We start from the raw sequence: 27,393 nt of genomic DNA, 5'->3' as shown, positions 1-27,393 counted from the left end.
TGCTGATGACCCCAAAATTTATTCTATTACAAGAAATTATAAATTATAAAAAAATATTCAATTTACAAATGCCCAAAATGAGCTTGAGAAAATTATATCTTGGCATAGGTACTATAGGGTTCTCCAAACAGAGGTGTTATTTTGATATTCAATGAATATTGCTATTTCTTTAATATAAATGATCGGATGTTTATTTCATTATAAAGAGGAAGATATGCCGTTAATAGTGAAAAATAACATCAGACAAATGACCACCACGACCACGCTTACAGGACAATATCCTTTTCATGAAATTTTACATAACCGAATTGCAAAGTGACTGCCCTAAGTTCTCGATAGCCTCACGAATTCCATCTTAGAGGTCTTGAATCGACCCTGAGCTGTTGACGTAGACCTTCTCTTTCACGTGGCCCCAAAGAAAAAAGTCACAAGGTGTTAAATCACAAGATCTCGGTGGCCAATTGTGATCACCTCTTCGAGAGATAACACGGTCCGGATACTTTTCCCGTAAAAGATCAATGGTTTCGTTGCATGTGTGGCACGTAGCGCCGTGTTGTTGAAAATAAACGTTGTCATTGATCTGGCCACCCAATCAAATTCCGGTCATAAAAAATCATTAATCATCTCTCGATAGCGCAATCCATTCACCAATAACACCTGTTATTGGAAAACTATTAAAGCTATTTAAATTCAGTCCCTTGGGCGAACACTTTTTCCTATACCGAGATTTAAGTGTAAATTTCGGAACAAATTATTTTCTCTTAAGGGGGCACTCTCTTGATCGGACGCGCACAGCTATTTTCCATAAAATTTACATAAAAACCTCTACTGAGCGGACGCGAACCTCTTATCAAAGGACATTAAGGCTTCTTTTCATAACAAATCAAGCAAAAATCTCTATTGAGCGGACGCGAACTCCTCATAGGTGGATAAAATGTAAGAAATGTGAGTGAGCAGTTGCTTATATACATACATACTTACCAACTGGAAAAATGGGACCCCCAGATAAAGTGTGATGTTTTTTCAAACACACATTTAGTTTGGTTTGCGCAAAGATTTGATACTATTATTTATGGGCAACGCAGCATCTCAATCTCGTGATAAACGTTTACAGAAATACAAAATAATTTACTACCAGCAATACGCCTTCAGTTTGTCAACCCTTACATCAAGGAGTGAAATTTTAAAATTTATTATCGAAACTTTATGCTAAGCAAATGTTGGTAGACAATTTTTTAATGACTTGCGAGGTCTCAGTTCTGCAGAAATCGGAAATATTCCACATAGGTAGGAGAGATAGTGGCAAGCTCCCTACGCGGCATCACAATGGGCTATGAGCCCGAGTGTGTCCCACAGGACAACCGCTTCAACCTAACCTAACGTCTCTTGGTAAGCTTAGAGACTGGCTTTACTAAACAGTTTGTAAATGTCGTAGAGGCAATACATTTCATAAAAGAATCTTGGGCAAAGGTTCAAACGAAAACCATTAAAACTGTTTCCAAACATCAGGGTTTGACCGCTAGCAACGCTGGCTTCGTTAATTCAGTTATCAAAAATCTTTGGCGAAACTAATTCAAATTCTGATGAATTTATAACAATAGATAATGAAACATAGACCGAAAACCTAGATTTCGGGTTGGATTTTGTTACTGATGAAAACATGAGAGTATTACCAACGAATTTAATGAAATTTCCTCAAAAGAATGTTTTCAAACTCAAAGCGATTTTACGCCAATCACTTTACTGCTTTCGAATTGTTAAAAAGATGGAAAGATAAAGTCAATCTAATATTCTGCTCAAATATGAACGAGACTTTATCAATAAAACGGTCCGCGGATGACATATGGCAAAAATAAATTTTTTGTTGGATGGTAGGACTGTTATAAGCTTACATGGCAAATTTCAGCGTGTCACATAGTTTGTTTTCTGTGCTACTGTAAACAAGTCAAGCTCGAGTGTGTTTTTCGAATTTAACGATGGAAATTCAAGTTGAACAAAGAATTTGTTTGAAATTTTGTTATTCCAACAAAATTTCGGCTTCAGACGCCTTAAAAATGTTGCAGACAACCTATGGGGACTCTGCTTTATCGCGTGCACGTGTTTTCCAGTGGTACAAATCGTTCAAAGGGGGCCGTACATCGGTTGAAAACTTGCCTCATGAACGTCGTCCAGCAACATCAGTAAACGACGAAAACATCGGAAAAGTAAAGGAAATTGTGTTTGAAAATCGCACAAATCGCAAAATCGGTTAACGCTGAATATTATTTAGACGTTATAAAGCGTTTGCGCGAGAGCATTCGTCTTAAAAGGAAGGAATTGTGGGACAACAAGTCATGGTTCTTGCATCACGATAATGCACCAGCTCACACATCACGTCTTGTTCGCGATTATTTGAACAAAAATAATGTTAATATCGTTCCGCAAGCACCGTATTCGCCTGATATGGCTCCATGTGACTTTTTCCTGTTTCCCAAGCTCAAGTTGCCGCTCCGTGGAAAACATTTTGAGACAATTGAAGTCATAAAAGAGAATTCGAAGAAGGAACTGAAATCCATACCGTTGGGTTATTGACTGAAATGTAATATTATATTTATTTTTATTTTTGTTATTACTTTATATGCACTTATGCACATAAATGAAATAGATTTTTTGAAAAAATACATACACATTTTTGCTTGAAGGATATAACATCAATATATTTTATTCAAATGCGAAATAGTACTATATTAATTAAGAAATTAAAAAGTTCCAAAATAAGCCACCCTCCACTTGAGCGGAGGAAATAATCGCCAAGTTATTCGGCACGGCTTCTTGGAAGTCCAGGACATTCACAAAGGAGATGTTGTACCGACTCAATTTTTTCCTCATCTCCCAAAATCCCGCGAGGTACACCCATTCTTCTGGCTAAGGTGCCAATAGTGCAGTGACCCGTCAGTCACACAGGTGTGAGGACGCTAATAGTTGATCTGTTGAATCCAAGCGGGCATTTGTCCATTTAAGATTTAGTTTTGGCCAAAGCGCTTTGGAGACCCTGCAGTTAGTAGTCAGAGACCACCTTCATCCCAAGCCAATCGCAGTGTACAGTTCGTTTAGAGGAATGCTAATGTCCTCTACCACTCGCTGTTGGTCCAGTTCAGAGCCTTTCCTTGCACACTCATTCGCTCTTTCATTTCGCTCCACTCTAGAGTGGCCGGGAACCCAACAAAGTGAGGTGTTGTGTTGTTGATAAGCGAGAGTGACCTCCTGCATTCTTTAACACATCTTGAATCGATGTGCGCTGAGGCCAGTGCCTAGATCGCTGTTTGGCTATCTACAAAAATGGTAAGGTTTGCTAGATTCGTATTATTTTGCACGCAACCGTCTCAGAGAAAGTCTGATAAAGATATTTGGACGTTCAAAAAAGACACATCCCTGGTCAATAGAGCACGAACATCTTATGCATAGTACCGATTTCAGCTTCCTAACCTCATTTCGCCACAAGAGTGATCGCTAAATTCACTCCATTACAGCACAAAGGCCATGAGCTGACAACGTAAGCAAACATTTTTTGGTCGCTGAAGCAAATGATACTTAGGAATTGGGTTAGGAAAATGTAGAGTTTTGTAAAGCATTTTAAATTAGAAATAATTCGCATAAATAACAGAGACGAAAGGATATATTTGGCTTGTTTGACGTTTATTTCTTATTTTCCTATCAACAAAAAAGGTTATTTACACTTATATTTAGCCACCACTCATATAAACTATTATTTGACTTGAGTACAGTTTTACAAAATCAAGCAAATGCCTAAAATCCGTATTCCCCTGTATTTCGTTCGTTTTAGGTAAAAAACTAAACCTTTTGATGAAATGTTTGTATCAAAATCGTAACATATAAATCTACATGCGTATGTACATACTTACATATATAAGTATACTATTTCACTGTCTTAAACGTATGCATGCAAAATTGTCAATAATACAAATATAAATTACACAAACAAATTGTGTAGCATAAAATATCCACCGTTACAGTCTTTATCACGCTTTGCTTTGCTCTGCTAAACCCAACGGACCAACAGTCACCTGTTCGTTAGGCACTTGGTAACCACTCTTGGGCAAGTATTGCTTCTTACGCGATCGTGGACGCACCAACATGTGAAGCACACACGCCGTAAATGCAAATATTGCAAAGTAGAAGAAGCTTCGTCGACCGCCGAAGTGTTTAAAAACCAAACCACCCACCAGCGAACCGATAGAGAAACCCAAGCCGTCGTCCATGCCAGCCATTAGACCCTGTACTGTCGCCGATGTGCCAGGTGGCGCCACAGCTGATGCATAGGCCACAATACAAGTGTAACAAAGCGCATAGGTACTTCCTTGGAAGAACAATTCCACACCAACTAAGTACCAGGGATTCGGTATCCAAGCGATGAGCGCGAGGCGCATTGCGTAAAAAAAGAAACACATAGTCATGCAATGGATATAGCCCAGCTTCTTGATAATTTTGCCGCTGTAGAAAAAGAAAGGCACCTCACCGGCAAGACACTCGGCAGCAACAACACAGCCTTCGATCAATTTAATCTGCGACATATAGCCCGTTTCGGCGGCCACCTCTTCGACATGCCAAAACATAAAGTAAATAATGAATGAGTCGATTATACCGGCAATTGTAGCAAACACCAAAAAGATAGCTATGGCCGGGTGGCTGACCAAGTTCCAGACATCTTTGAAAATGGACTCTGACGATGAGAGCTTCGGCAACTTCAGCTTGGAAACGCTAAGCAGATCGAGGCCACTGAAGATAAGCATAACGATGAGGGCTGGTGTAAAACTTTTGAGTGCTTCTGCAGTCCAAATATTTACCGCAATCCCCGCAAGCAGTGCCGTAGCACCAAAGCCTATCGTGCCCCAAACGCGCTGCGCGCCATACTTGCCCTCTTCAGACTCTCCAAGCATATCAAAGCAGATTGCGTCCGAAATGGAGTTGACAACATTAAAGCCAATTGTTCCCAAGCACATAAATATAACAAACAGCCAGAAAGTGGATGTGCAATAAATGTAGTCTGGTTGTAAGTCCGGCGTGAAATGGCATGAAACATTGGTAGGAGTTGGCAACTCTGTTGTTGTGTTATAAGTAGATGAGGTGAAGCACATGTGCGTATCGGCTGGGGATATCACGTTGCTTGTTAAGTTTAGCTGTTGAGCATAAGCTGTTGAGGTAGCCGTAAAGTATGCAAGGAAATCAGTGTTATTTGCACCATCGAAGAAGCAGAGAGCTGGGTGAGCCACCGAGGGCAGCTTTAATATCTAAAGAGAGGGAGAAAAATGTTTGAATGAGTAAACTGTTATATTAATATAGCATTTATATTAGTGGAAGTAAATATACTCTAGGGTGGTTCCCTATCTACGGAATATTTTTCTTTTCAATATGTTTTACTACCACCTCACAGAAATACCTCCTCTGACTTTTGCGGAACTCCTAACTGGAGAGGAACTCAACTCTCATGTAGCTCTTGCTTAACTATCGTAAGGTGTTGGGCCTTAAGGGGGGAGCCTGGTTTATGAGGTCTAAAAATTGCATCTCTTTGCGATTTTGTTTTTTTAAGGAAAAAATTAATTTAGCACTGTAAAGTTTTTTCTATCTTTTAATGAACATTTAAAAAGTATAAAAAATGTTTGTACTGGTTAAAATAAGTTGAAAAAAATGTTTAACATAGAAATTAGTAGAGCGCTGCAACGCTGGAGTTTCCAACTGGCGTACAAGATACAGCTCGTAATTATTATCTAAAGCAAAAAATTCAAATGGATTTCTAATTATCATGATTTTTTATTCTAGAACTAAGAAAACTGAGAGAAATTCCAAAATTTCAACTTTTTGGAGGTTTTAAAGAAAAAAAGGCCTTTCTATAAAAAAAATTCACTTCAACTTGGTATAAAAATCTTGAAAAAATTTTTTTTATCTATTTTGTTAGTTCAAACAGAAGAGAATTTAATACTGAAGGGAACAAGCTATGATTCATTTCAAAAGGTTCATTAGTTTCTTTTCACTCATGTACGCCAATTCAAAGAAATCATTAAAAAAAATTAAAAGTCGAGAAAAGAAGATAAAGTTTGTACTATAGTTGTCCGGTCACAGTACCGGTCACGGTAACTACCTAACGCTCTACGGAAATATTGAGAATTAGGCTCTGTAACTTTGTGTGAATATTCTGAAATATATTAGGAATCGCTTAAAACGAAAAAAAATTGATTTTTTTGACCTTATAAACCAGGCTCCCCCCTTAATTATATTTCAAGATAAATAGTTTTTATAAAACGCAAGTTAGGTATATACTTAAAATCGCAACGGCTTAGGGGCCTAGGAAATTGTTAGGTTAGCTATCACATGGCGCTGAAGTTGACCCTTCCGAAAAATTGGACCTGGATATTGTTGGCCATTTTGGCTCTTCTATTTATCTCAAACACAAAAACCAAAAAAAAAATATTAATCAGTATGACTGTAGCTATGTCCCGTACTAGAATAAAAAAAATTGACATAATGGCTCGGTTTTGAATTTGATTTAATACAAAAATACCAAATAATTAGAATAATAATATGATTTTAGTACGGGCGATAGCCATTGATGTTGTGAACATCATTTGGGATGTAAAAATTCAGTGGATTCGGTTGAAAAGGGTTTTTTTTGACAAACCAGTCCGAAAAAAGAAGTTTTGAGATAATTGAGTTTGAAGGTTTGAGAGCGGCCGCGTGACGAATCTGACTCTACCTGCTAAAACTGCTCTAGAATCGAAAATACTGGGAATATCATTACAAAAATTTTACAGTATATTCTTAAAAGCCTATACTTTCGAAATATCAACAAAAGTCGATTTTTTGAAAATTCTAGACCACCGGGATCCTTTAAGTGACTGAGCATTATCGAGTGACGAACACATGGGGCAACTGGCATAAATAAACATACTTTGGCAACACCTGAAAATTCCTGGCAAAAATGATATTTGTTTGGAGGCACTTAAGAAAAGACAGTTGGCAGTATACAACCATCATTATACAGTATGACTGTAGCTATGTTCTAGTACGGGACATAGCTACAGTCATACTGATTAATATTTTTTTTTTTGGTTTTTGTGTTTGAGATAAATAGAAGAGCCAAAATGGCCAACAATATCCAGGTCCAATTTTTCGGAAGGGTCAACTTCAGCGCCATTTTTAAAATTATTAAAATTAAAAAAAAAAACATTTTTTTTTTCATTTTTGTATGTAAAAGAAGCCTAAAAAATTTTAATATGGTTTTAAATTTTTTTTATTGTAAAAAAAAATTCCTGAAAATACCCTAAATTTTCGAGCTCTAGACCACCAGAACTCTTTAATAATGATCAGGCATGGAATTATAACCTAGCAAATGGTTTCTTTCTCGGTTTTAGCATAGGAGAGTCAACTGGTATGAATTTCTATGCGCATTTCTTGGGATTATGGGTCACAAAGGGTCACTAGACTTAAAAATAGTTTAATTTTATTTGAAAAAAGCTTCGTTTAATTTGAAAAAAGTTTGAAATGAAAATTTGAATTTGAAATTTAAATGGAAAATGCTATTAAATAAATTTTCGGATTTTTTCATGTAAAACCAACCCGTTCGAAAGTATTGAGCAATGCTTGTTTCTTTTAGATATTTCAAAATGAATTCATTTAAATTTTTTCACTATCCTCTGACAACAAACAAACTATGTTTTCTGTGTTGCAGCTCTTTATTTCCTGCATCAATAAAATCGTTCTTTTTTTCGAGTAACATTTTAAAATTGGAAGTTAGTAGAGAAAAATCAGTACTTAAGCATTCGAACTGAGAAAAATGAAAAGAAGAACTGAAGAAAATCTCGAAATTTAATCTTACAACTGGGCGAAAAAACTGGAATTATAACATGGAAGATATTTGATGGATTCGATCCATTTTTTAATAACTAGTTTATAAATAAGTATTCAAGTTACTTAAGAATTATTTTCGAAGTTATGTGTAATATGAAAATTTAATAAAAATAAAACGTGTATGGGCAGGTACTTGTACGAACTTTTAGCTTTTTTGAACAACCAATCCTTTTTAGCTATAAGTTATTTTTTAATACTATCAGGGATCAATTTAAGTGAACCAAATTAATATGTTTACAAACAAAGTATTCTACTTAAATACTACTTTTGCCATTTTCTAGATGTTTACTAATTAGCTGATATATTTTTTATAAAAAGGCACTTTTAAAGGCTTGTTGTTATTGAGGAAATCCTAATGTTTAATATTTTGTATTCTCTGTAAAGCATAATCGATACAATTAAGTTTTGAATATAACCCCCAAAGCTTCTATTGCAGGATCTAAACGAATAGGGTGATATGTGCTGAATAGCCCGCTGGGAATAGACTTAAAAAACTTAGAAACATACAACACAAGAATCTGGTTTCTTCATAAAGACCAATGACTCCAAGAAACAATTCAAAATAACCTCACAAGAAACAGTCCAATAGTATTAAATCACAACTTTTGAGAGATCATTCAATGTCACAACTAGTTGAAATAATTTTATTGATTGATGTGCCGCGTGGCACGTAGCCCCGCCTTGTGGAAACCAGATGTTGCCAAGATCAGCTTCTCCCAATTTCAGTTATTAAAAGTTGATTACCAACGATATATGTGTTTGCAGTGATGAACGATGATTCCATCGAGTAGATCTTTGTCTTGTTGGCTTTTGAAAATAAGCAAAGCAACGTAAGAAAAAAATTCGAGGAATTGTAAGCGTGTAAGGAATTGAAGTGCATCTTTTGCCATGATGAAGTTGTAAAAATTACTGAATTCATTGGAAAACAAATGGTAGATCATGGCTGAGTAAATAACGCCGAAAGGTCATGGGGCACATAATGAAAACCCCTTATACTCGTATGTACGTATTCTATACAAAGTAAAAGATAAATATTTTCTTCGACTTTTGGTCTTAAATAAGACCTTTGCCGATGGGTTTGGGTGGTTTTGCAGTTTTATTTAGTTTTTTTTTTATTAATTTCCACCTCGATCAAAGCCATAAGTATTTAAAAATATCTGTGGGTTGTAAGGCAAATATTCTAGCACGCATATTTATTTTTTCCACTAATGTATTATAAATTACCAAAAATTGGCGCTTTTTACTATACCATTGCAAATATTGTAAAGAGCTTTTCTAAAAGACATAAATGAGAAACATTTCTAAAATTCTTTAGGAGCTATATAGGTAAGAAAAATTAGACTACAATGGGCTTTTTGGAGCAAAAAGTAGTGCCTATTACGAGGACCGAGAACGGGAAGTAAAAATTTATTTGAGAGTGTAGGGGTCCGAGAATATCGAGCTTTTGCTAGCCATAAAAAACCTGAGAGTGAGTAAGCAGAGGATACGAGAGGTGCCTTTTATATGTCGGGATTAGAGAACAAAAACAAATTTTAATCATCGAAAATCACTTTATTGTTTCTCAAAATATTCTCCATGAAGATCTATACACTTTTGCATGCGTTTGAACCAATTGTCGAAGCACTTTTGCCACTCTGAATGAGGTACCTCCAAAACATGCATTCTGAATGCCGCAACCGCTTCTTCAGGTGTCGAAAAACGTTGACCTCACAGTTTGTTTTTTACGTACGGGAATAAAAAGAAGTCAGTCGGTGCCAAGTCAGGACTATACGGCGGATGACCCATTAATTCGATGTTTTGGGTGCTCAAAAATGCAGTTGTTTGAGCCGATGTGTGAGAGCTCGCATTGTCCTGGTGAAGAGTGATCCGTCTTTGGCGATTGGTTTTCCTAATTTCTTGGAAGACAACTGTCAAACAAATGGTTGTGTACCTCTCAGAATTTACGGTTCTGCGTTGTTCTAGTGGTACGGTTGCGACATGTGCAGTTTTTCCGAAAAAACAGGCGACCATTTGCGTGGAAGTGCTTCGTGCGCGAACAACTTTTGTTGGATTTGGCTCATCTTGAAACACCCATACAGTCGACTGCTGTTTACTTTCGTGCTCATACGCGTAAATCCATGATTCATCACCTGTCACGATGTCATAGAAGGGTTTCGAAGCCCCGCGGTCGTATTTTTTGAGCATTTCCTTCGACCAATCGACACGAGCCTTTTTTTGACCCATTGACAAATTGTGTGGGATCCAACGCGAACAAATTTTTTTGACAGTCAAATGTTTATGCAATATTGAATGTATGCTGGTCCCACTAATGCCTAAGATTGTCTCAATCTCACGATAGGTCACATGACGATCTTGCAATATCAGTTCGCGCACAGCATCAATGGTTTTCGGAACAACAACTGATTTTGGACGACCTTCACGAAATTCGTCTTGGAGTGATCTACGACCACGACTGAATTCACCATACCATCGATAAACACTGGTCCTTGATGGAGCTTCATCGCCAAAAAATGAATTAAGTTCATCCATGCAATGTTGCTGAGTTAATCCACGTCGAAAGTTGTAAAATATAATCGCACGAAAATGTTCACGATTAAATTCCATTTTTGGACCGAGATGAATCTTTTAAGTTACTGTAAGCAACACAAATAGCGCTGGTATTTCAAAACGTTCTGAGTACGTAAAAGCCAAAAAATGTCAAACTTTGCGATACAGCTGTCAGTTGCCAGATTGCAACACCAGGGTTGCCAAATCGCGACATATAAAAGGCACCCCTCGTACAATAAAGTTAATGTGAGTATTGAATAAAAAATGGAAATCAGAGATCACGTCTAGATCTTTGAATTCATGAACAGATTGAAGTAAAATATTATCAATACTATAAGATGACTGGAAAACATTTTGAGTTTTGGTGAAAGCAAATGAACACATTTCTTAATACTCATAGAGATACCAGAGTTACTGCATCAGCGAACGAGCGCATTAATTTCCGTTTGCAACATAGGAACATCGTTATTTTTTCTAATTGCGGAAAATATTTTCAAATCATCAATATACAGAAGAAAGTTGGCAAATGAAAAGCATACTAATATCATTAATATACCTAGAACAAAGAGAAGATGCCCTAAAATACTGCCTTGTGGCACCCTAGAGATGCAATGAAGAGTTCCGAACATTCCCCCTCAATAGTTACTATGTACACATCGTCTATCGGATAAATAAGATTTCAACCATGGAAAGAAAACAGAATGAAAACTAAACGAGGCTCATTTACGTAATAGAAACGAAGAGAAACTCTATCAAATGCTTTAGAAAAGTCCGTGTAAACACAATCGACTTGCAAACCTTCAGCAAAAAACAATATTCGCCAAAAGCAGCTATGTTGGAAACTGTAGACCTACCCGTGACAAATCCATGCTGATTGTGCGTGATTAAGCTCCTAGTCGCAAATTCTTTTACAATTGCTTCGAATTCGTTTAGACATAATAGTAAGCTTCGAGATCAGACTATAATTGTACAGTGTACAAAAAAAAATTTTAATTTTAATTTTACTATAAATAATAATAAAAAGCTATTAACAGAAAATAATATAGGTTTGGATATCTTATAAAATTTAGATATTTTAAGTGATAACATTGAAAGAATGATGATTTTTAATTAAATAAAATATCAATTTGTTCCACTGAGTATACGAGTAAAAAATTGGTTAAACAACGAAAAAAACAATAATTTAATTTTTTTTCATCTACAATTGCGAATAACTTTTGAAAGAGCGATTTTATAAAAAAATGTTAAGAAACCTTTTTTGTAGAGAATTGAATTTCCTTACAAAATCTTTATTGCTCGTTTTTTTATATTTAATATAATAGGACTATGAATAAGTTCGTTTCGGTTTTACAACAGATGGCGTAACTTGATTATTATTCCATCGATCCACATTTCCAAACATTCATTGGAGAGCTACTGTCGTAAGGCACAAACGTCAGTATAAGTTTTTTATTTGAAGCGTAAACAACAATATTTTTACCACACTTGAAAATGTCGAATTTCGTGCCAAATAATGTGTTTTTGCGGGGAATTCTTCTTCATTATTTTAATATGAAGAAAAAAGCAGCCGAAAGTCATCGTATCTTGGTGGAAGTTTATGGTGAGCATGCTCTATCTGAGCGAACGTGCCAGAAGTGGTTTGCACGCTTTAAAAGTGGTGATTTTGGCTTGGAAGACGAAGAACGCGAGGGTGCGCCGCCAAAGTTCATGGATACTGAATTGGAGGAATTGCTCGATCAAGATCCGGCTCAAACGCAAGAAGAGGTTGCAAAAACTTTGGGAGTTGATCAATCAACCATTTCCAAACGTTTAAAAGCCATGGGAATGATCCGAAAGGTAGGCCATTGGGTGCCGTATGAATTGAAGCCAAGAGACGTTGAACGCCGTTTTATGGCATGCGAACAACTGCTTCAACGGCACAAAAGAAAGGGTTTTTTGCATCGAATTGTGACTGGCGATGAAAAGTGGGTCCATTACGACAATCCAAAACGTCGGGCAACGTATGGATACCCTGGCCATGCTTCAACATCGACGTCGGCGCAGAATATTCATGGCCTGAAGGTTATGCTGTGTATCTGGTGGGACCAGCTGGGTGTTGTGTATTATGAGCTACTGAAACCGAATGAAACGATTACGGGGGATGTCTACCGACGACAATTGATGCGTTTGAGCCGAGCACTGCGAGAAAAACGGCCGCAATACGCCGATAGACACGACAAAGTTATTTTGCAACATGACAATGCTCGGCCACATGTTGCACAAGTGGTCAAAACATACTTAGAAACGCTCAAATGGGATGTCCTACCCCACCCGCCGTATAGTCCAGACCTTGCGCCATCCGATTACTATCTCTTCCGATCGATGCAACATGGCCTGGCTGACCAGCACTTCCGTAATTACGATGAAGTCAAAAAATGGATCGATTCGTGGATTGCGGCAAAACCGACCGAATTTTTCACAAAGGGAATCCGTGAATTGCCAGAAAGATGGGAAAAAGTAGTAGTAAGCGATGGACAATATTTTGAATATTAAATTTGTAACCATTTTACGTCAATAAAGTTTCAAATTTCGAACTTATTCATAGTCCTATTATTTGTTGATAAGTTGCAGAATTGCAAAATAAAAAACTTAAATAAAAAAAATACATCAATGTTCAAAGCTTGATTACTCGGAAACGACTCATCTGGCAAATATTTTGAAAGAGACCTTTTTGTAGGGAATTTAATTTACTAAAAACCTATGTAAACAAAAATTGTTTCACCTCAGTAGTTTGGGAGCTTTGACGCAAAATTGAAAGCACAAATAAAAAATCAAAATTGAAGGTGATACACCTCTTAATATTAATATTAAGGGCTCTAATCTTCACAATATTTTTTTTTATCACATTGAACAAGATTTTCGATATAGTGAAGAAAACAAAAAGTTGATTTTTTTGGCCCAGTCTAATTTACACATCATTCTTTTTGCCACTTTTCAAAATAGGGATGATAGTTGTGATTTTCAAATGGTTGATAAAAACTCCAGAAGATGGAGATTTATTATAAATTATTATAGTTTGAGAGGAATTACGGAATTATAGGAATTACGAACAGCCAATCCTTATCAATCTGTGAGGATCATCACTTCCATCATTTCCTGCGTAACTAAAACACTTCACCAAAATCTGATTTGAACCACCCTAATTCGCACATAGATGCATGCATAGTAGTTATATAAATAAATAAATAAATAATTGGCGCGTACACTTCTGTTAGGTGTTTGGCCGAGCTCCTCCTACTATTTGTGGTGTGCGTCTTGATGTTGTTCCACAAATGGAGGGACCTACAGTTTCAAGCCGACTCCGAACGGCAGATATTTTTATGAGGAGCTTTTTCATGCCAGAAATACACTCGGAGGTTTGCCATTGCCTGCCGAGGGGCGACCGCTATTAGAAAAATGTTTTTTATTAATTTTGCCTTCACCGAGATTCGAACCAACGACCTCTCTGTGAATTCCGAATGGTAATCACGCACCAACCCATTCGGCTACGGCGGCCACCGTAGTTATATAGTCGATGGAATTAAAAAGGTGATCGTAAACGTAGTAAATTCTTGTGCACACATACATACATACCTCAGAATCGCAGTTGGACACATTCGAAGCTATGAAACTGACACTCCAAGTAGCATTCACATCATCGATAGCCTGCAGTGCTGATGGCGGTACGAAATAGAAGGCGGCATAAGCGAGTGTCATCAGGATGATTAGCAGCGAGAAGATAAATTTGCGGAAATGCTAAAAAAACATCAGCTTAGTTGACATATTTTTTTGTTACATTGTAAATTTGTGGCACAAGTATTTACCGAAAAATAGTCAGCAATATAGCCTACAATCGGTTTCGCTATTACATACATAATTGGCAGGACCGATGTTATATAGCCCATAATATCCGGTGGAATGCCCAACTGTTTTCCATAAACCGACAGTTGTGGCAGAATTGGACCCATTGCTGCATATGATTGAAGCCAAATGGATTAATAGCAAATAGAACTAAACAACATCGAACATAAAACTTACCCGCCATGAAGAAGAAGAAATGTGCCTTTATCGGCAAAAGCCGTTTGTTAACTTTTACCATTATCGCAACACTTTTAAAACGCCGACACAGAGAAAATTGTATGTAGCACCTAGTTGATTGTCGTCAAACACTTACAGCTCATTAACTCCATCCGTAAGTGTTGCTGATTTTTTACTATCTGCATATCCAGTTGCGCTTTGTCGGTAATGACAGCCTCTTTACGCGGTTTCGAAAGGCAATCGTGGATTTTTATCGTCTTCACTTCGTCTAAAAAAATCGGCAAATTTTTTGTAATTTTATTAATTGATATGCGAAGCTGATAAGCGTTCTTCTGCTCCGTAGTCCACTCAGCCGTTTGGCTGTAGTCAAGAACAATTCACAAAAGTCGTCAAGTTCTTGCTCAGTGTATATTTACTCGCGCTGTTTACACTGGCGCACTGGTGTTATTGCCCTCTGATAGTTGTTAGTTTAATGTCTAAAAATATAAACAAAAAGGCTTACTTAGTTTCACATTATCTCCAACTCAATTAACAGGTATGTGTATGGAACAAGATTTATGCATACATACGTACACACATACACGTATGCATATGGAGTAAAATAATTATATTTTCCTTGTTATCAGAATACTTGGCGCAATATTCAAATCTTATCAAATATAGGTATAACAGTTTATGAACACCAGTTCAGCTCTTCGTGCCTGACACACATTCTTAGGTGTTTATACTAAGTAAATCAGAATCCACAGATTATATGAGCATAATTTTGTAATTAATTTATTGTTTTAATGTATTTTATTATGATTAAAAACAAGCCGATTAAAAACGCCGTTCAATATTTTCTTTATATTTTGTTTTAGTAGAAAAGTTATAAATTTTATAATAATTGGCACTTACGCCCTTTTTTTTGTGTGTTTGGACGGCTCCTCCTCGTATTTGTGGCATGCGTCTCGATGGCTTCCACAACTGGAGGGACCTATAGTTTTATGGCGCCACGGAACGGCAGATGGAGAGTTTTTGATGGCAGAAATACATTCGCTCTTAGAAAGACATTGACGAACACCGATGAGTGGTTATAACGAGAGAAAAATTCTTCGCAAGATCTTTGAATAAAATAGAACCACGAGCTGTACGCCGAAATCGATGTAGGGAAGCGCATTAAAATTCAGCGGCTGCGCTGGCTATATCACCTTGAGCGAATGGACAATAATGCTCCAGCAAAGAATGTGCTCTTTTGGAAATGCAATAGTGGAACTCGCAAAAAAGGATTTCCCTATCTACGTTGGGAAGACCAAATCGACGACGACCTGACCCCCTTGGTGTTTCTAAATGGCTTCAACGCGCGCAATGTAGTGCCGATTCGTGTATTTTGGTAGCGGCCAAGACCGACTACTGATTGTAGTTACCAGTATTAGAAAGAAAATTTGTTCTAACCATTAGTGCTTTGTGCCTTGGGCTTCTGCACCTGCGCACTTCCAAATGGTAGTCATGCACCAATCCATTCGCCTACGCCCGAATTTCAATCATGCAAGATTCAACTGAGCCAAATTCTATAGCATATTTCCGAGGATTTCGATATTTCTGGGTTCTCTACAAGATATCGATATTTAACGGCAAACCACAAAAAAGGCAAACTGCAAAATGCAGCTGACATCGTCAAAACAATTATCGAATTTAAAGCGCAAAAGAGCGATTCTTGGACTTCTTGTATGGCACATTTGCTAAAACCAAAGCACGTTAACGTCCAATTCTTCTATATGTTGCCAAAAATAGTGTGGATAGGATACCGCTGTAGTGGTTTCCGATGACAACAAAGTTTTGCAGAAAAGTGAATCAATAATGTCGACGCACATAGCGCGAAACAGCCGATCTAACAGAAGAAAATTCAAATTTTCTAATATGAAAATTCTCTAATTTTTAATTGACATTCAATTACTAATCGACTATTGAGTCTATAGATACCCTGCGTTTTGCTTTTTATTTTTATTATTCGTGTTCAAATTTTTGTATCAACGATCTGCTAAATTCTGCCAGTTAGCGGCAAGCTTAGCGAATTGATCAGTGAAAGAAAAAGATCAAATGAAAGAAGAAAGTCGTGTATAATCAGAACAGGTTCAGGCAAGTCGTAACCCTTCCTAAGGACAAACTAAGAATGCTAATGCACTGATACCAGTTGTTTCTGTGACCAACCCCTAGAAACTCACACACAACTTCTTTTCGAACGTGATGCTATAGTGAGAAGAAGGATTAGATATCTCGCCCAGAAGAAAAGCACACACACTCAGCTCAACCCAGCTCCATCGTAGGTTTATGGAGAGAGCTGTCTTTGGATGAAGTACTGTGATGAGTAGAGGGCACAAAAACCGTGTGATCGAGGTGCATATCTAATTTTTATTCATTCGTTCATTCAACATTTTACATTTTTTTGCTTAAAATCTTAGAATACAACATAATTAAAAAAAAAAAAAATTGGAAAATAAATTTCCGCCAGTTTGTGTAATTTAATAAAAGATTTCCTTGCCTACCCATGGACTTTTGTTCCAATCGCTTGAATATGTATCATGGTCCAGTCGAGCCTTATAATTTCCTAAATTTTTCAGAGAAATTTACGACAATGTCCGAAATACTCGTGAAATCGATTTTGTATGAAATATCGTTTAAACTAAGACAACGTTGAAGGCGCGAATTTCCAAACGACCTAAGACAAGTTTTGTTACTTGATTTGAGGTAACAGCAAATTTGTTAGTATTCTTAGGGTATGACTCATTGAAAAACTACAAGGTGTCGAAATTCCCCAACCACTTATTTTTCAATATATTATACCTGCATCTACTTGGAATTGCAATTAAGTTGTAGCTCGCATGTTGATGAGAATAAGTTGAATAAACACGCTCAAAGACGAAATGATTTGGTGCGTAAGAAAAAAAAAATGGCTAATGACGTCACTATGCCATAGGTAGCCGGCGCTGGCAGTGAACAGAAAACGAGGAAAAAACATTTTTTGGTTCACTAATACAAACTAAGTAGATATAAAGATATGTACTTGGGGATACCCGCAATTTGATGGACAGAAATGCATATACGTTTGTATGTATTAAGTAAACTGGCGTCAATAGTTTCGCTGCTGAGAGTTTCTCTCTATGGAAAATTGTTCGCTATCTCAGCTTCCCTACTGACTCTGAAATGATATTTTTTGATTTTTTCTTTCATTTCGAATTTTTACCTCTGCGTCTCTGTGAAAATTATTAATTTGAATCATAAATCATTTTATGTAATTCGACAAAAAATACTATTTACCACGACAAAAGATAGTACCTACATATATCAACATTTTGAGCAGTTTTCACCTTTTTTCTAATATTTATTCGCTTTTTATAAAAATATAGCTCATTGTGTAACAAAAACCATATAAATCCGTGTTTCAAGCTCCATACAAAAATTAGAAAAATTACACAAAGTTTTCATCCCAATTCCACGATTTTTAATTAGAATTTCTACAGAATTTTTTAGGTTCCAGTTTTATAGCTTACTAAATTTTTGTAAAGTGTAAGTTTAAAATAGATGAAAAATTCCATTAATTTCTTGTAATTTTTTTCACTGACGGTGTTGCGGGTTTTCTAAAAAAAATCGAAATTTTTCCTAAAGCTACTTAAACGTAATAGTCCGGGAGCCAGGGGTCGATTTTGGACCACGTTTTTATACCGTTAAATTCTTGGCTATACTTGTGATTTAGCTTTCATGAATAAAGAAAGTGAACGTCAGCTGGCACACCCGCGGTGGGTGTGATTGGGGGAGGATACGATACGTGTCGAAAAAAAATTTCTACCAACTCATTTTATACGGGTGAACGATATGAAGTGTTACCAACTTCACACTGCTTGTATCTGCAAAACAGCTCATGACATCAACGTCAAAATTGTTCTAATGACAGTTCAATATATTGTTTATAAGCCATCAAAAGCATTTGCGTCTCAGTTTTGTTGAATTTGTTTTTCTGTAATGGAATTCAAACGTAATAGTGTGATTGCGTTATATTTGGCTGGAAAATCACAACCAGCCATTGTTCGTGAGCTCAGTCACCTCAAAGTGAATAAAATGTTTGTGTATCGCACTATAAAACGTTACAATGATACTGGTAGCGTGGACCAAAAAAAACAGCAACAACGCCAGAAATGTTTCGGAAAGTGAAGGCTCGACTTGAACGAAATCCACGTCGAAGTGGAAGAAAAATGGCCAAAGATCTGAACATATCGCAAGACAGCATTCGAAGCATATTGAAAAATGAGCTCAAAGTTAAGGCTTACATGTTCCAAAATGCTCACGATCTTTCACCCCAGCAAAAAAAAGTTCGGTGCAAAAGAGCAAAGGAGTTGTTGCGCTTGCACGAACATGGCGAATTTCCTAACATTATGTTTTCTGATGAAACAAATTTCCCAATTGAGCAGTTCATAAACACCCAAAACGATCCTGTTTACTTGACCGAACGCTCATAAGAGAATTTGAGCCTACGTATGGCCACTCGAAGCAATTTCCCATCGCAAGTAATGGTTTGGGCCGCAGTGACCGCTGATGAACGCTCTCCAATCGTTTTTATCGAGCTTGGTGTCAAAATGAATGCCACTTATTATCGGAAAAAGGCTTTATAAGCTGCTTTAGAGCAGCGGACACGCAAACATTTCGGTCGTAGACCATGGGCGTTCCAACAGGACTCGGCACCGTCTCATAAAGCTCGTGTGAACCAAGAATGGTTAAAAAATCATGTTCCACACTTCATTTCGTCCACACAATGGCTTTCGAATTCGCCAGACGCAAATCCGACGAACTATTCCATCTGGTACATTTTGGAGAGCAAGGAGAGGACTAAAGAATATGCCAGTATGGATGCGCTGAAAAAAGCGATTATACGAGAATGGGCCAAAATACCTCAAGATCACATTCCTGCAGCATGGAACTAATTTTTTGACCGTTTGAAGGCTATAGTCAAGGCAAAAGGTAGTCATATCGAATTAAAGTGAATATATGTTGAAATTGTAATCATTTTTGAACAATTTTGTCTTTGAAATCAATAAAAACTAATTTCACACAAAAAAATTATGGTGTTTTAAATAGGTAACACTTCATATCGTTCACCCTGTACTGGCTGAAATTTTTTTCATGCATTGTTGACATTTAGTAGAATAAAAAACCTCATAAAAAATACTTGCCGTTCCATTCTTATCACAGCAGCGCTGCCTTCTACCCCAACTAAGGCTCTTGACATTTTATTAGACCTTCATCAAATCCCAGAAATATGTGAATGGGATGAAGTTAAAGACCTAGACCCGAGGTTGCGGCTATCTTCACCAAAGGTTCAATAGTAAATAATAGGGTCCGCATTATGACCATTGCAGCGTCTTTTAAGCTGAGTTGATAGCTGCGCTGTGTGTCAAGAATTCCTCTAATGCAGCACAGTCCATCCCTATTTACTCTGACCGTCAAGCTGCCATAAAATCTCCACAATGTAATAATACTTCTTGCAAAGTAGCAATTGAATGCAGAGCTACATATTCTTAATGAGTTGGCTAAGCGGTGCACTACGAACGTTGTCTGGGTTCCTGGACACAAAGGCATTGCTGGAAATTAAATTAAAATCAGTCAACTCCAACCAATATGTTGGCATCTCTTAAGCCTCAAGCAAGCTGTGGATACGTCGTGTAAGCCCCATCAATCTGGACGCTCATCATTTGACCGTTTAGAACTTTCTAGTGTTAAATAACTCAAACTCAAATTGCTCGTCGAATTGCCTATCTTTAATGAATCTGTATTAAGTTTTTTAGTTAGTTCTCCGAGTGGCAATTTACTAGGATTTCGAGCTTAATTAATTTTTAATTTGTTCGTTTTTTGATCTCTTAAGAGGTAATGGTACCTTAAATATGGTATACAGGTCTTAAAATATTTTTTCTACAAAAAAATATTATTTAAATCCGGCAATATTCGAAGTGATAATCATGAGAAAACAGGGAGGAGATTAACATCTGTCACTCTTGGCGTTAAAGGTCCCTGAAAGACAATTCCGTATCAAATAAGTGTGAATTTTAGTATTATCATTCATAACAAAACTGCTTTGCAAACTACTCAGTTTAGTGCTAGGACCGGGGGAAAAATAAGTACTTTCCCCTTGTGATATTATATCTCCTTTCCTCTTATATCAATTCCATATAGGCGAAAAATATAGCTACGAGTACATTACCCTAAAAAACCGGTTCATAGTTGTCGTCACAAACACCTCAGTGTATAAAGTAGTTGTAGTTGTATTTGAAAACAATTAGAACTACATATGTACATGTGTTTAAGTACTAAAATTAACTGATATTATCTTCTTCTTCTTTTTGATTGGAGTGATAACCGCTTAAGCAATTTTGGTGGAGTTTAACAAAGTGCAGCAGGGTTACAATAAAAAACAGCAACAAACAACTAGCAAAGGGTGGCATTTGTGGATTTCGCTGTTACGTACTTCGCAAATATTACAAATATCTTTTCACTTGCATTTTGTTGTTGTGTCGTTGTATTGCATAAAAAGTATTCCAATTCGTGCAGTTGATGCGCCGTGCAAGGGCTTGCAAGATTAAGAGAATTCCCTTATCGTTCAGAAATTCAACTTTAGTACGTAACATTCGCAGCGTGCTACTTGCGTGACTACCCACAGTATAGTTTCATACATATATAGTATATGTGTACATCTGCGATCACAATAGTAGCAGCGCGACATATTGCACAGTTTTGACTATTTTTTTCTTTTTTAATTTTTGTATAAAAATAACGTTCATATTCCAGCAAAAAACATATGACTCAGAGTTTCAAACTTTGTACAACATTTTGAAAAATTCAAAACTTCAAACTTTTTAGTCGAAAATTTTCAAAGCGAATATATTAAAGTTGGTATCGATGAATCAGCTGGTTTGTTTTTTTGTTTCTTTCGCCATGTCCTTGTGGCTGTCAGCACAGATTGAAGCCGACGAACTGAGTGCTAATGACGCCTTCACAAAACAGTTACTTTATTTTTCCCGATTTTCACAAGTCCGACGTCAGGTACTTTGCCAATACAAAGCAAACGAACAAAATAAACAAATGCTTGTGAAAATTCGGTGAATGATTTGGCCATGTTGTGATTTGTGAGACTTAAACGTATCAAGATAATGAAAACGAAGTGCCGTGTTTTTTAAAATTGGGAATTGTACAGAGAAAGTCGGAGACAGTACAAGAAGGCAATCAGGGCCGCCAAAAAAGAGAGCTGGAGGGAATTTTGTTCGTCAATCGAATCCACCAGGGATTCTGCTAGGCTCAGCCGTGTTCTTTCCAAAGACCACTCTATGGCTTCTTGGGTCAAGAAACCTGATGGAACTTGGACTGCTACAGCAGAAGAATCGCTAGAGCTTCTGCTAAACACGCATTTTCCGGGATGCAGCGCTTACGAAAGTGAGAGTGGAAACATTAGGCGGAGCCAATATAATCCACAGCATCTTGCAAATGAAATTATTACCAAAGAAAAAGTTGCATGGGCAATCAAATCTTTCTCACCCTTTAAATCTCCGGGGCCAGATGGGATCATTCCAAAGATGTTACAGGAAACCTTGGACTGTATCCTACCATGGCTAGAGGAAATTTTTAAAGCATGTTTAAACTTAGGCCATATTCCAGATAGCTGGAAACTAGTCAAGGTCGTCTTCATACCAAAAGTAGGTAGAAGAGGACATGAATCAGCGAAGGACTTCAGGCCAATCAGTCTTTCGTCTTTCCTGTTAAAAACTCTTGAAAGACTTTTGGATACGCACCTCAGAAGCTCTTTGGAGAGCTCGGGTATATCAACTGCACAACACGCATACCTTAAAGGCAAATCTACGGAGACAGCGCTTCACGAGGTAATCGGAACAATAGAGGGCTCTCTAGAGAGCAAACATTATACCATGGCGGCATTCTTGGATATCGAAGGCGCCTTTAAAAATGTTAGCACAGATGCCATCCAACGGGCGTTGATAGACCTGGAGGTGGACAGTTGCATCAGTAACTGGATCATCTCCATGCTAGAAACCAGGATCATCAAAGCTAATATGGGTAATATCAACATAACCAAGAAGGTCCACGGGGGCACTCCACAAGGGGGAGTATTATCTCCACTTCTTTGGCTATGTGTGATTAGCAAAATCTTAATAAAACTTGACGGAGGTGGGGTAAAAGTGGTGGCGTACGCTGATGATGTGGTGTTAATGGTGTCAGGACTGTGTCCAAATACAATCAGTGGGATCATCCAAAGGGCGTTAGGCGAGCTTAACTCTTGGGCCACAGGATGTGGGCTAAGTTTAAACCCGCGTAAAACAGAACTTATGCTTTTTACCACCAGATATAAGGTACCAACTTTTACCCTACCAAATATCAACGGACAAACTCTGTCTTTATCAACCAGCGCAAAGTACTTAGGGGTAATTTTGGACTCCAAACTTAGCTGGAAGTTAAACGTCGAAGAACGGGTAAGGAAAGCAGAAATTGCTTTATATGCCTGTAAGCGTATGCTTGGAAGAAGATGGGGTCTTCAACCTAAGCATACATTATGGCTGTATAAGGCGGTTATACGACCCATTTTATCGTATGGTTCGGTAGTTTGGTGGGAAGCTCTAGGGAGAGAGTACAATACTAAATTACTCGGCAGAATACAAAGATCAGCCTGTGCAATAACGGTCGGTGCAATCAGATCATGTCCTAGAGAGGCTCTCAATGCACTGACACACGTTATTCCAATAGACCTACATATAAAGAAGACGGCAACCATGAGTGCATTTAGGTTAAATGAAGCGGGTCGCTGGAAAGGAAAAACTTATGGTCACGCTAGTCTATTATCGCGACAAACTCAGTTAACCTCGGTGAGGACTGACTACATCGTCCCGATGGTAACGTTCAATAGGAATTTTGCCACACTCTTTCCATCTAAAAAAGAATGGAATAAGGGATTTTCTCTAAACAACTTCGATACCACAGTCTATACAGATGGCAGTAAAATGGATTGTGGTGTTGGAGCTGGTCTATATTCTCATAGACTTGGAATTGAAAAATCTGTGCGTCTCCCTAATACCAGCAGCGTCTTCCAAGCGGAAGTACTAGCAATTGGGGAAGCCTGTAGGTTGCTAATCGCAGATTTCTCTTTTAAGGGCAATATCGCTATTCTTTCGGATAGCCAAGCCGCAATCCAGGCGCTGGACGCGACTATAACAACCTCTAAAGTGGTGGAGCAAAGTAGGAATAGCCTCACCAACTTGAGTGAAAACCATAGAGTAACCTTAATTTGGGTCCCGGGACACCGGAACATTGAAGGTAGCGAAAAAGCTGATGAACTGGCAAGAGGGGGATCTGCCATGAATAGCGCTCTTGCGGTACCAGTATTCACTCCACTAGGTACGGTCAAGAACGCAATTTCCCTAAAATACCTTCGAATTGCAGATTGTAGATGGAGAGACCAGACGAAATGCAAAATCAGCAGAACGTTATGGCCCACCTACAACCTCAAGCAATCGTCGACATTAATAAACATGAAACGACGGGACACCTGTAGACTTACGGCAGTCATAACTGGCTTCTGGTCTATCGGAGAACAAGCCGCCAAAATGGGCATCCCTCACAACACATACTGTCACAGTTGTAAACAACCGGAGAAAACAGAAACAATCTTCCATTTCCTCTGTGAATGCCCTGCGCTATGGAGGGACAGAATGTTAACCCTGGGCAAACCGCTGTTCGAGAGTCTCGAGCAACTGTCTGGCTTAGACGTCAACAACCTAATAAGGTTCCTAAACCGCACAGACTGGATATAGTCCTGCTGCAAATAACTGTTAAACAATTTGGTAACGAGGATGTGGCAACAAAATGGTGCGGAAGCGCTAGTTGGATTCTGGCTGAATCACCACTCTAACCAACCAACCAACCCAGCCGTGTTTTAAATTGTGAAAGCACAAATTGATATAATGCCTCCAAATGCAGCTTTTTTGCGTTTTTATGCGGAAGATCCATAAAAAATAATGTGTGTGTATGTGTATACTTTCTTGATTTTGGTAGTTTCTATTGCTTTTGCCTACTACTCCTCTTCTCAAACGAGTAATTTCCCCTCATTTTGTTTGTTTATTCATTTTTATTCATGGGTTCTGATGGTATAGCGAAGACGGAAGACCCAACCCTGTATTCTATCATCCTTTTTTACCAATACTTTGTCAAGGCAATCAAACGTACAAAACACTGTTGTTGGTCTAGTGCCACCACCTTCAATGAATACGTCTCAAAATGTTTCCTTCTATTCTAACTAAACAGTTCGAAGTTTTATTGAAAAGTTTAATTGTTTAAAATTTTGTAAATTTGCTTGAAACGCTAATTTCTCTAGTTTCTGTTGTAGTATAAAACCTTATTTTTATAAAAAGAAATATAAAAAAATAAAGAAATACTCTAAACTTTGCAGTATGTCACTCTGCAATTATTGTGAACACAGGTGTATTTACATAAAGTATAAAGCCAGTAAGTATTACTCGTCACGCGTGGCGTGAATAATCAACATATCATTCAAAAACACTATATTTAACTTTAATAAATGAAATACCCTACTATCTGTTTTAGCGTAACTAAATAGACTGAATATAAAGGGTGTTTTTTTAGAGGTTAGGTTTTCAAGTTGGCACTACTTTTTTCGTAGATGGTCTTTTTGACAGCTGTCACTTGAATTATGCTCACTTTGGTTTGCCATTTCATAATGAATAGACTTACACCTGAACAACGTTTGCAAATTGTGCAAATTTATTACGAAAATAATGGTTCGGTTCGCGCGACGCAGCGCGCGCTGCGTCCAATATTCGGTCCACATAATCGTCCATCAGAGTCACTAATTCGATTAACCATGGATCGGTTTCGCACCACGTTTGCTCTAGTGGATAATACGCATCCTCAGAGACGTCGTACAGTGCACACCGAAGACGCTATTGCTGCTGTGGAGCAGAGTATCGAAGAAGACCCGAATGAGTCCATCCGCCATCGCGCGCAGCAATTGGAGATGTGCCCATCCACTTTATAGGAGATTTTGCGGAAGGATCTTGGTTTGCGGGCTTACAAAATCCAACTCGTGCAAGAATTGAAGCCGAACGACCATCAAGCGCGTCGCACGTTCGGTGAATGGGCCCAAAACGAGATGGCCACCGATCCCGATTTTCACAAGAAAATTTTGTTCAGCGATGAAGCTCACTTTTGGTTGAATGGGTATGTCAATAAGCAAAATTGTCGCATTTGGAGTGAACATAATCCACAAGCCGTTGCTGAGACGCCGTTACATCCTCAAAAAGTCACTGTTTGGTGTGCTCTATGGGCAGAGGGAATCATTGGTCCTTATTTCTTTAAAAATGACGCCGGCCATAATGTTACAGTCAATGGAGAGCGCTATAGAGCCATGATTAATGACTTTTTCGTGCCTGAATTGGACGATGTTGATGTGGACGACCTTTGGTTCCAACAAGACGGCGCTACATGCCATACAGCCAACGCAACAATCGATTTATTGAAGGAAACTTTTGGTGAGCGCATTATCTCGCGCCGTGGACCTGTGGCGTGGCCTCCAAGATCGTGCGATATAACACCGCTGGACTATTTCTTGTGTGGCTATGTGAAGTCGCTTGTCTACGCAGATAAGCCGGAGACGATTGACGTCTTGGAAGAGAATATTCGGCGCGTTATTGCTGACATACGGCCCCAATTGCTGCAAAAAGTGGTCGAAAATTGGGCCTCTCGGCTGGAATTTATTCGAGCCAGCCGCGGCGGCCACTTGCCCGAAATCATTTTTAAAACATAATGGCAAACCCTTATCTTTATAATAAAGCTAAATTCTTGGCCATAACATTAAATTATATACGTTTTATTTCATCTTGAAAACCTAACCTCTAAAAAAAACACCCTTTGTTTCAGAATTCACAATCTTCCAAGAAACCCAAAGCCTTTCAGGATGATGGATAGGAGCTCAAAATTATTCCTTGATTGTTTTTAAATATTAAAAGAAAGTTGTGCCTTGGTTTATAAATGGATTTTTATAAAGAAGCATTCATTATTGTAGGAATGAATAACATAAAGTCTGTCGAAAGCTTCTATCTTTTCCAAGCTTTCACAACCGTCATCGTAAAATCCTCCAATGAGAGCACCGAGCCACAATGAGCACCAGCAGTAACAGTAAAGGCTTCTCAAAAGAGTAGTGTCGTAAGTTGACCGATATCCAAAACACCAATTTCTTTTATTCAAGTGGAAATTGAGCTTTGTCGAAAAAGTTGTTCCTTTTCTTCGTAAACCTATTTTTCACAGCTCCCTTGTTTTCGTTGTAGATTTTAATTATTTCTATGCGGTTTCCGACTGTAAAAACAAAACCCAGCTACAAACTGAACTTGAAACTGTACCTATATATATACAATAATAGGGAAGGCAATCCCGGAATTGCTGCCTGTTTTCAATTCTGATAATGCCGGGAAAAGTCGGTTCAAATCTTGGGATTGTTGAGTATAATTTTTTTAGATCAGAAAAATGGCTGCGTCTGTATTTGACGGACAATTGTAAAACAAATAATTGTATAGCCTGAGGATAAAGGCATAGTTGAGACCTAGTAGTTCACATACTTGATTTAATAGCAAGTCGTATGACAGGTCAGTAGTTTTGATTAGATAGGGACTAGATAGAGACAATAGCCTTCTTCTTCTTCTTCGTCCTCGCCATGATCTCTTAGTTGGGTCGGCCCTGTTCGTACATAATCTCCAGGTTACTGTGTCCTGAGTTATCGCTTCGTTGACATCGCTTCGCTGTGTATCGTTTTTAATGGTGTTTAGGCCAAATTTAAAGGGTCGGCTACGA

At 37.9% G+C, this 27,393-nt stretch overlaps 1 protein-coding gene across 7 annotated transcripts in view; it reads right to left on the bottom strand.

Annotated features, from left to right (window-relative positions):
- Positions 1-2,789: 2,789 nt before the first annotated feature.
- LOC128868479 (major facilitator superfamily domain-containing protein 6) overlaps positions 2,790-27,393 on the bottom strand; it is an 84,355-nt gene continuing 59,751 nt past the window's right edge. For all 7 annotated transcript variants that reach the window (XM_054110605.1, XM_054110606.1, XM_054110608.1 and 4 more), the window contains 4 exons: positions 14,506-14,981; positions 14,292-14,437; positions 14,062-14,223; positions 2,790-5,288 (listed from right to left, as the gene is read on the bottom strand). In XM_054110605.1, coding sequence (XP_053966580.1) covers positions 4,020-5,288; positions 14,062-14,223; positions 14,292-14,437; positions 14,506-14,566 — 1,638 coding nt within the window. In that variant the 5' untranslated portion in view covers positions 14,567-14,981 and the 3' untranslated portion in view covers positions 2,790-4,019. The remainder of the gene's footprint in view (positions 5,289-14,061; positions 14,224-14,291; positions 14,438-14,505; positions 14,982-27,393) is intronic.

This window comes from Anastrepha ludens, chromosome 6 (genome assembly GCF_028408465.1).
Source record: "Anastrepha ludens isolate Willacy chromosome 6, idAnaLude1.1, whole genome shotgun sequence".
Taxonomy (NCBI): Eukaryota; Metazoa; Arthropoda; class Insecta; order Diptera; family Tephritidae; genus Anastrepha; species Anastrepha ludens.
This window is presented reverse-complemented; position numbering and strand designations above follow the sequence as displayed.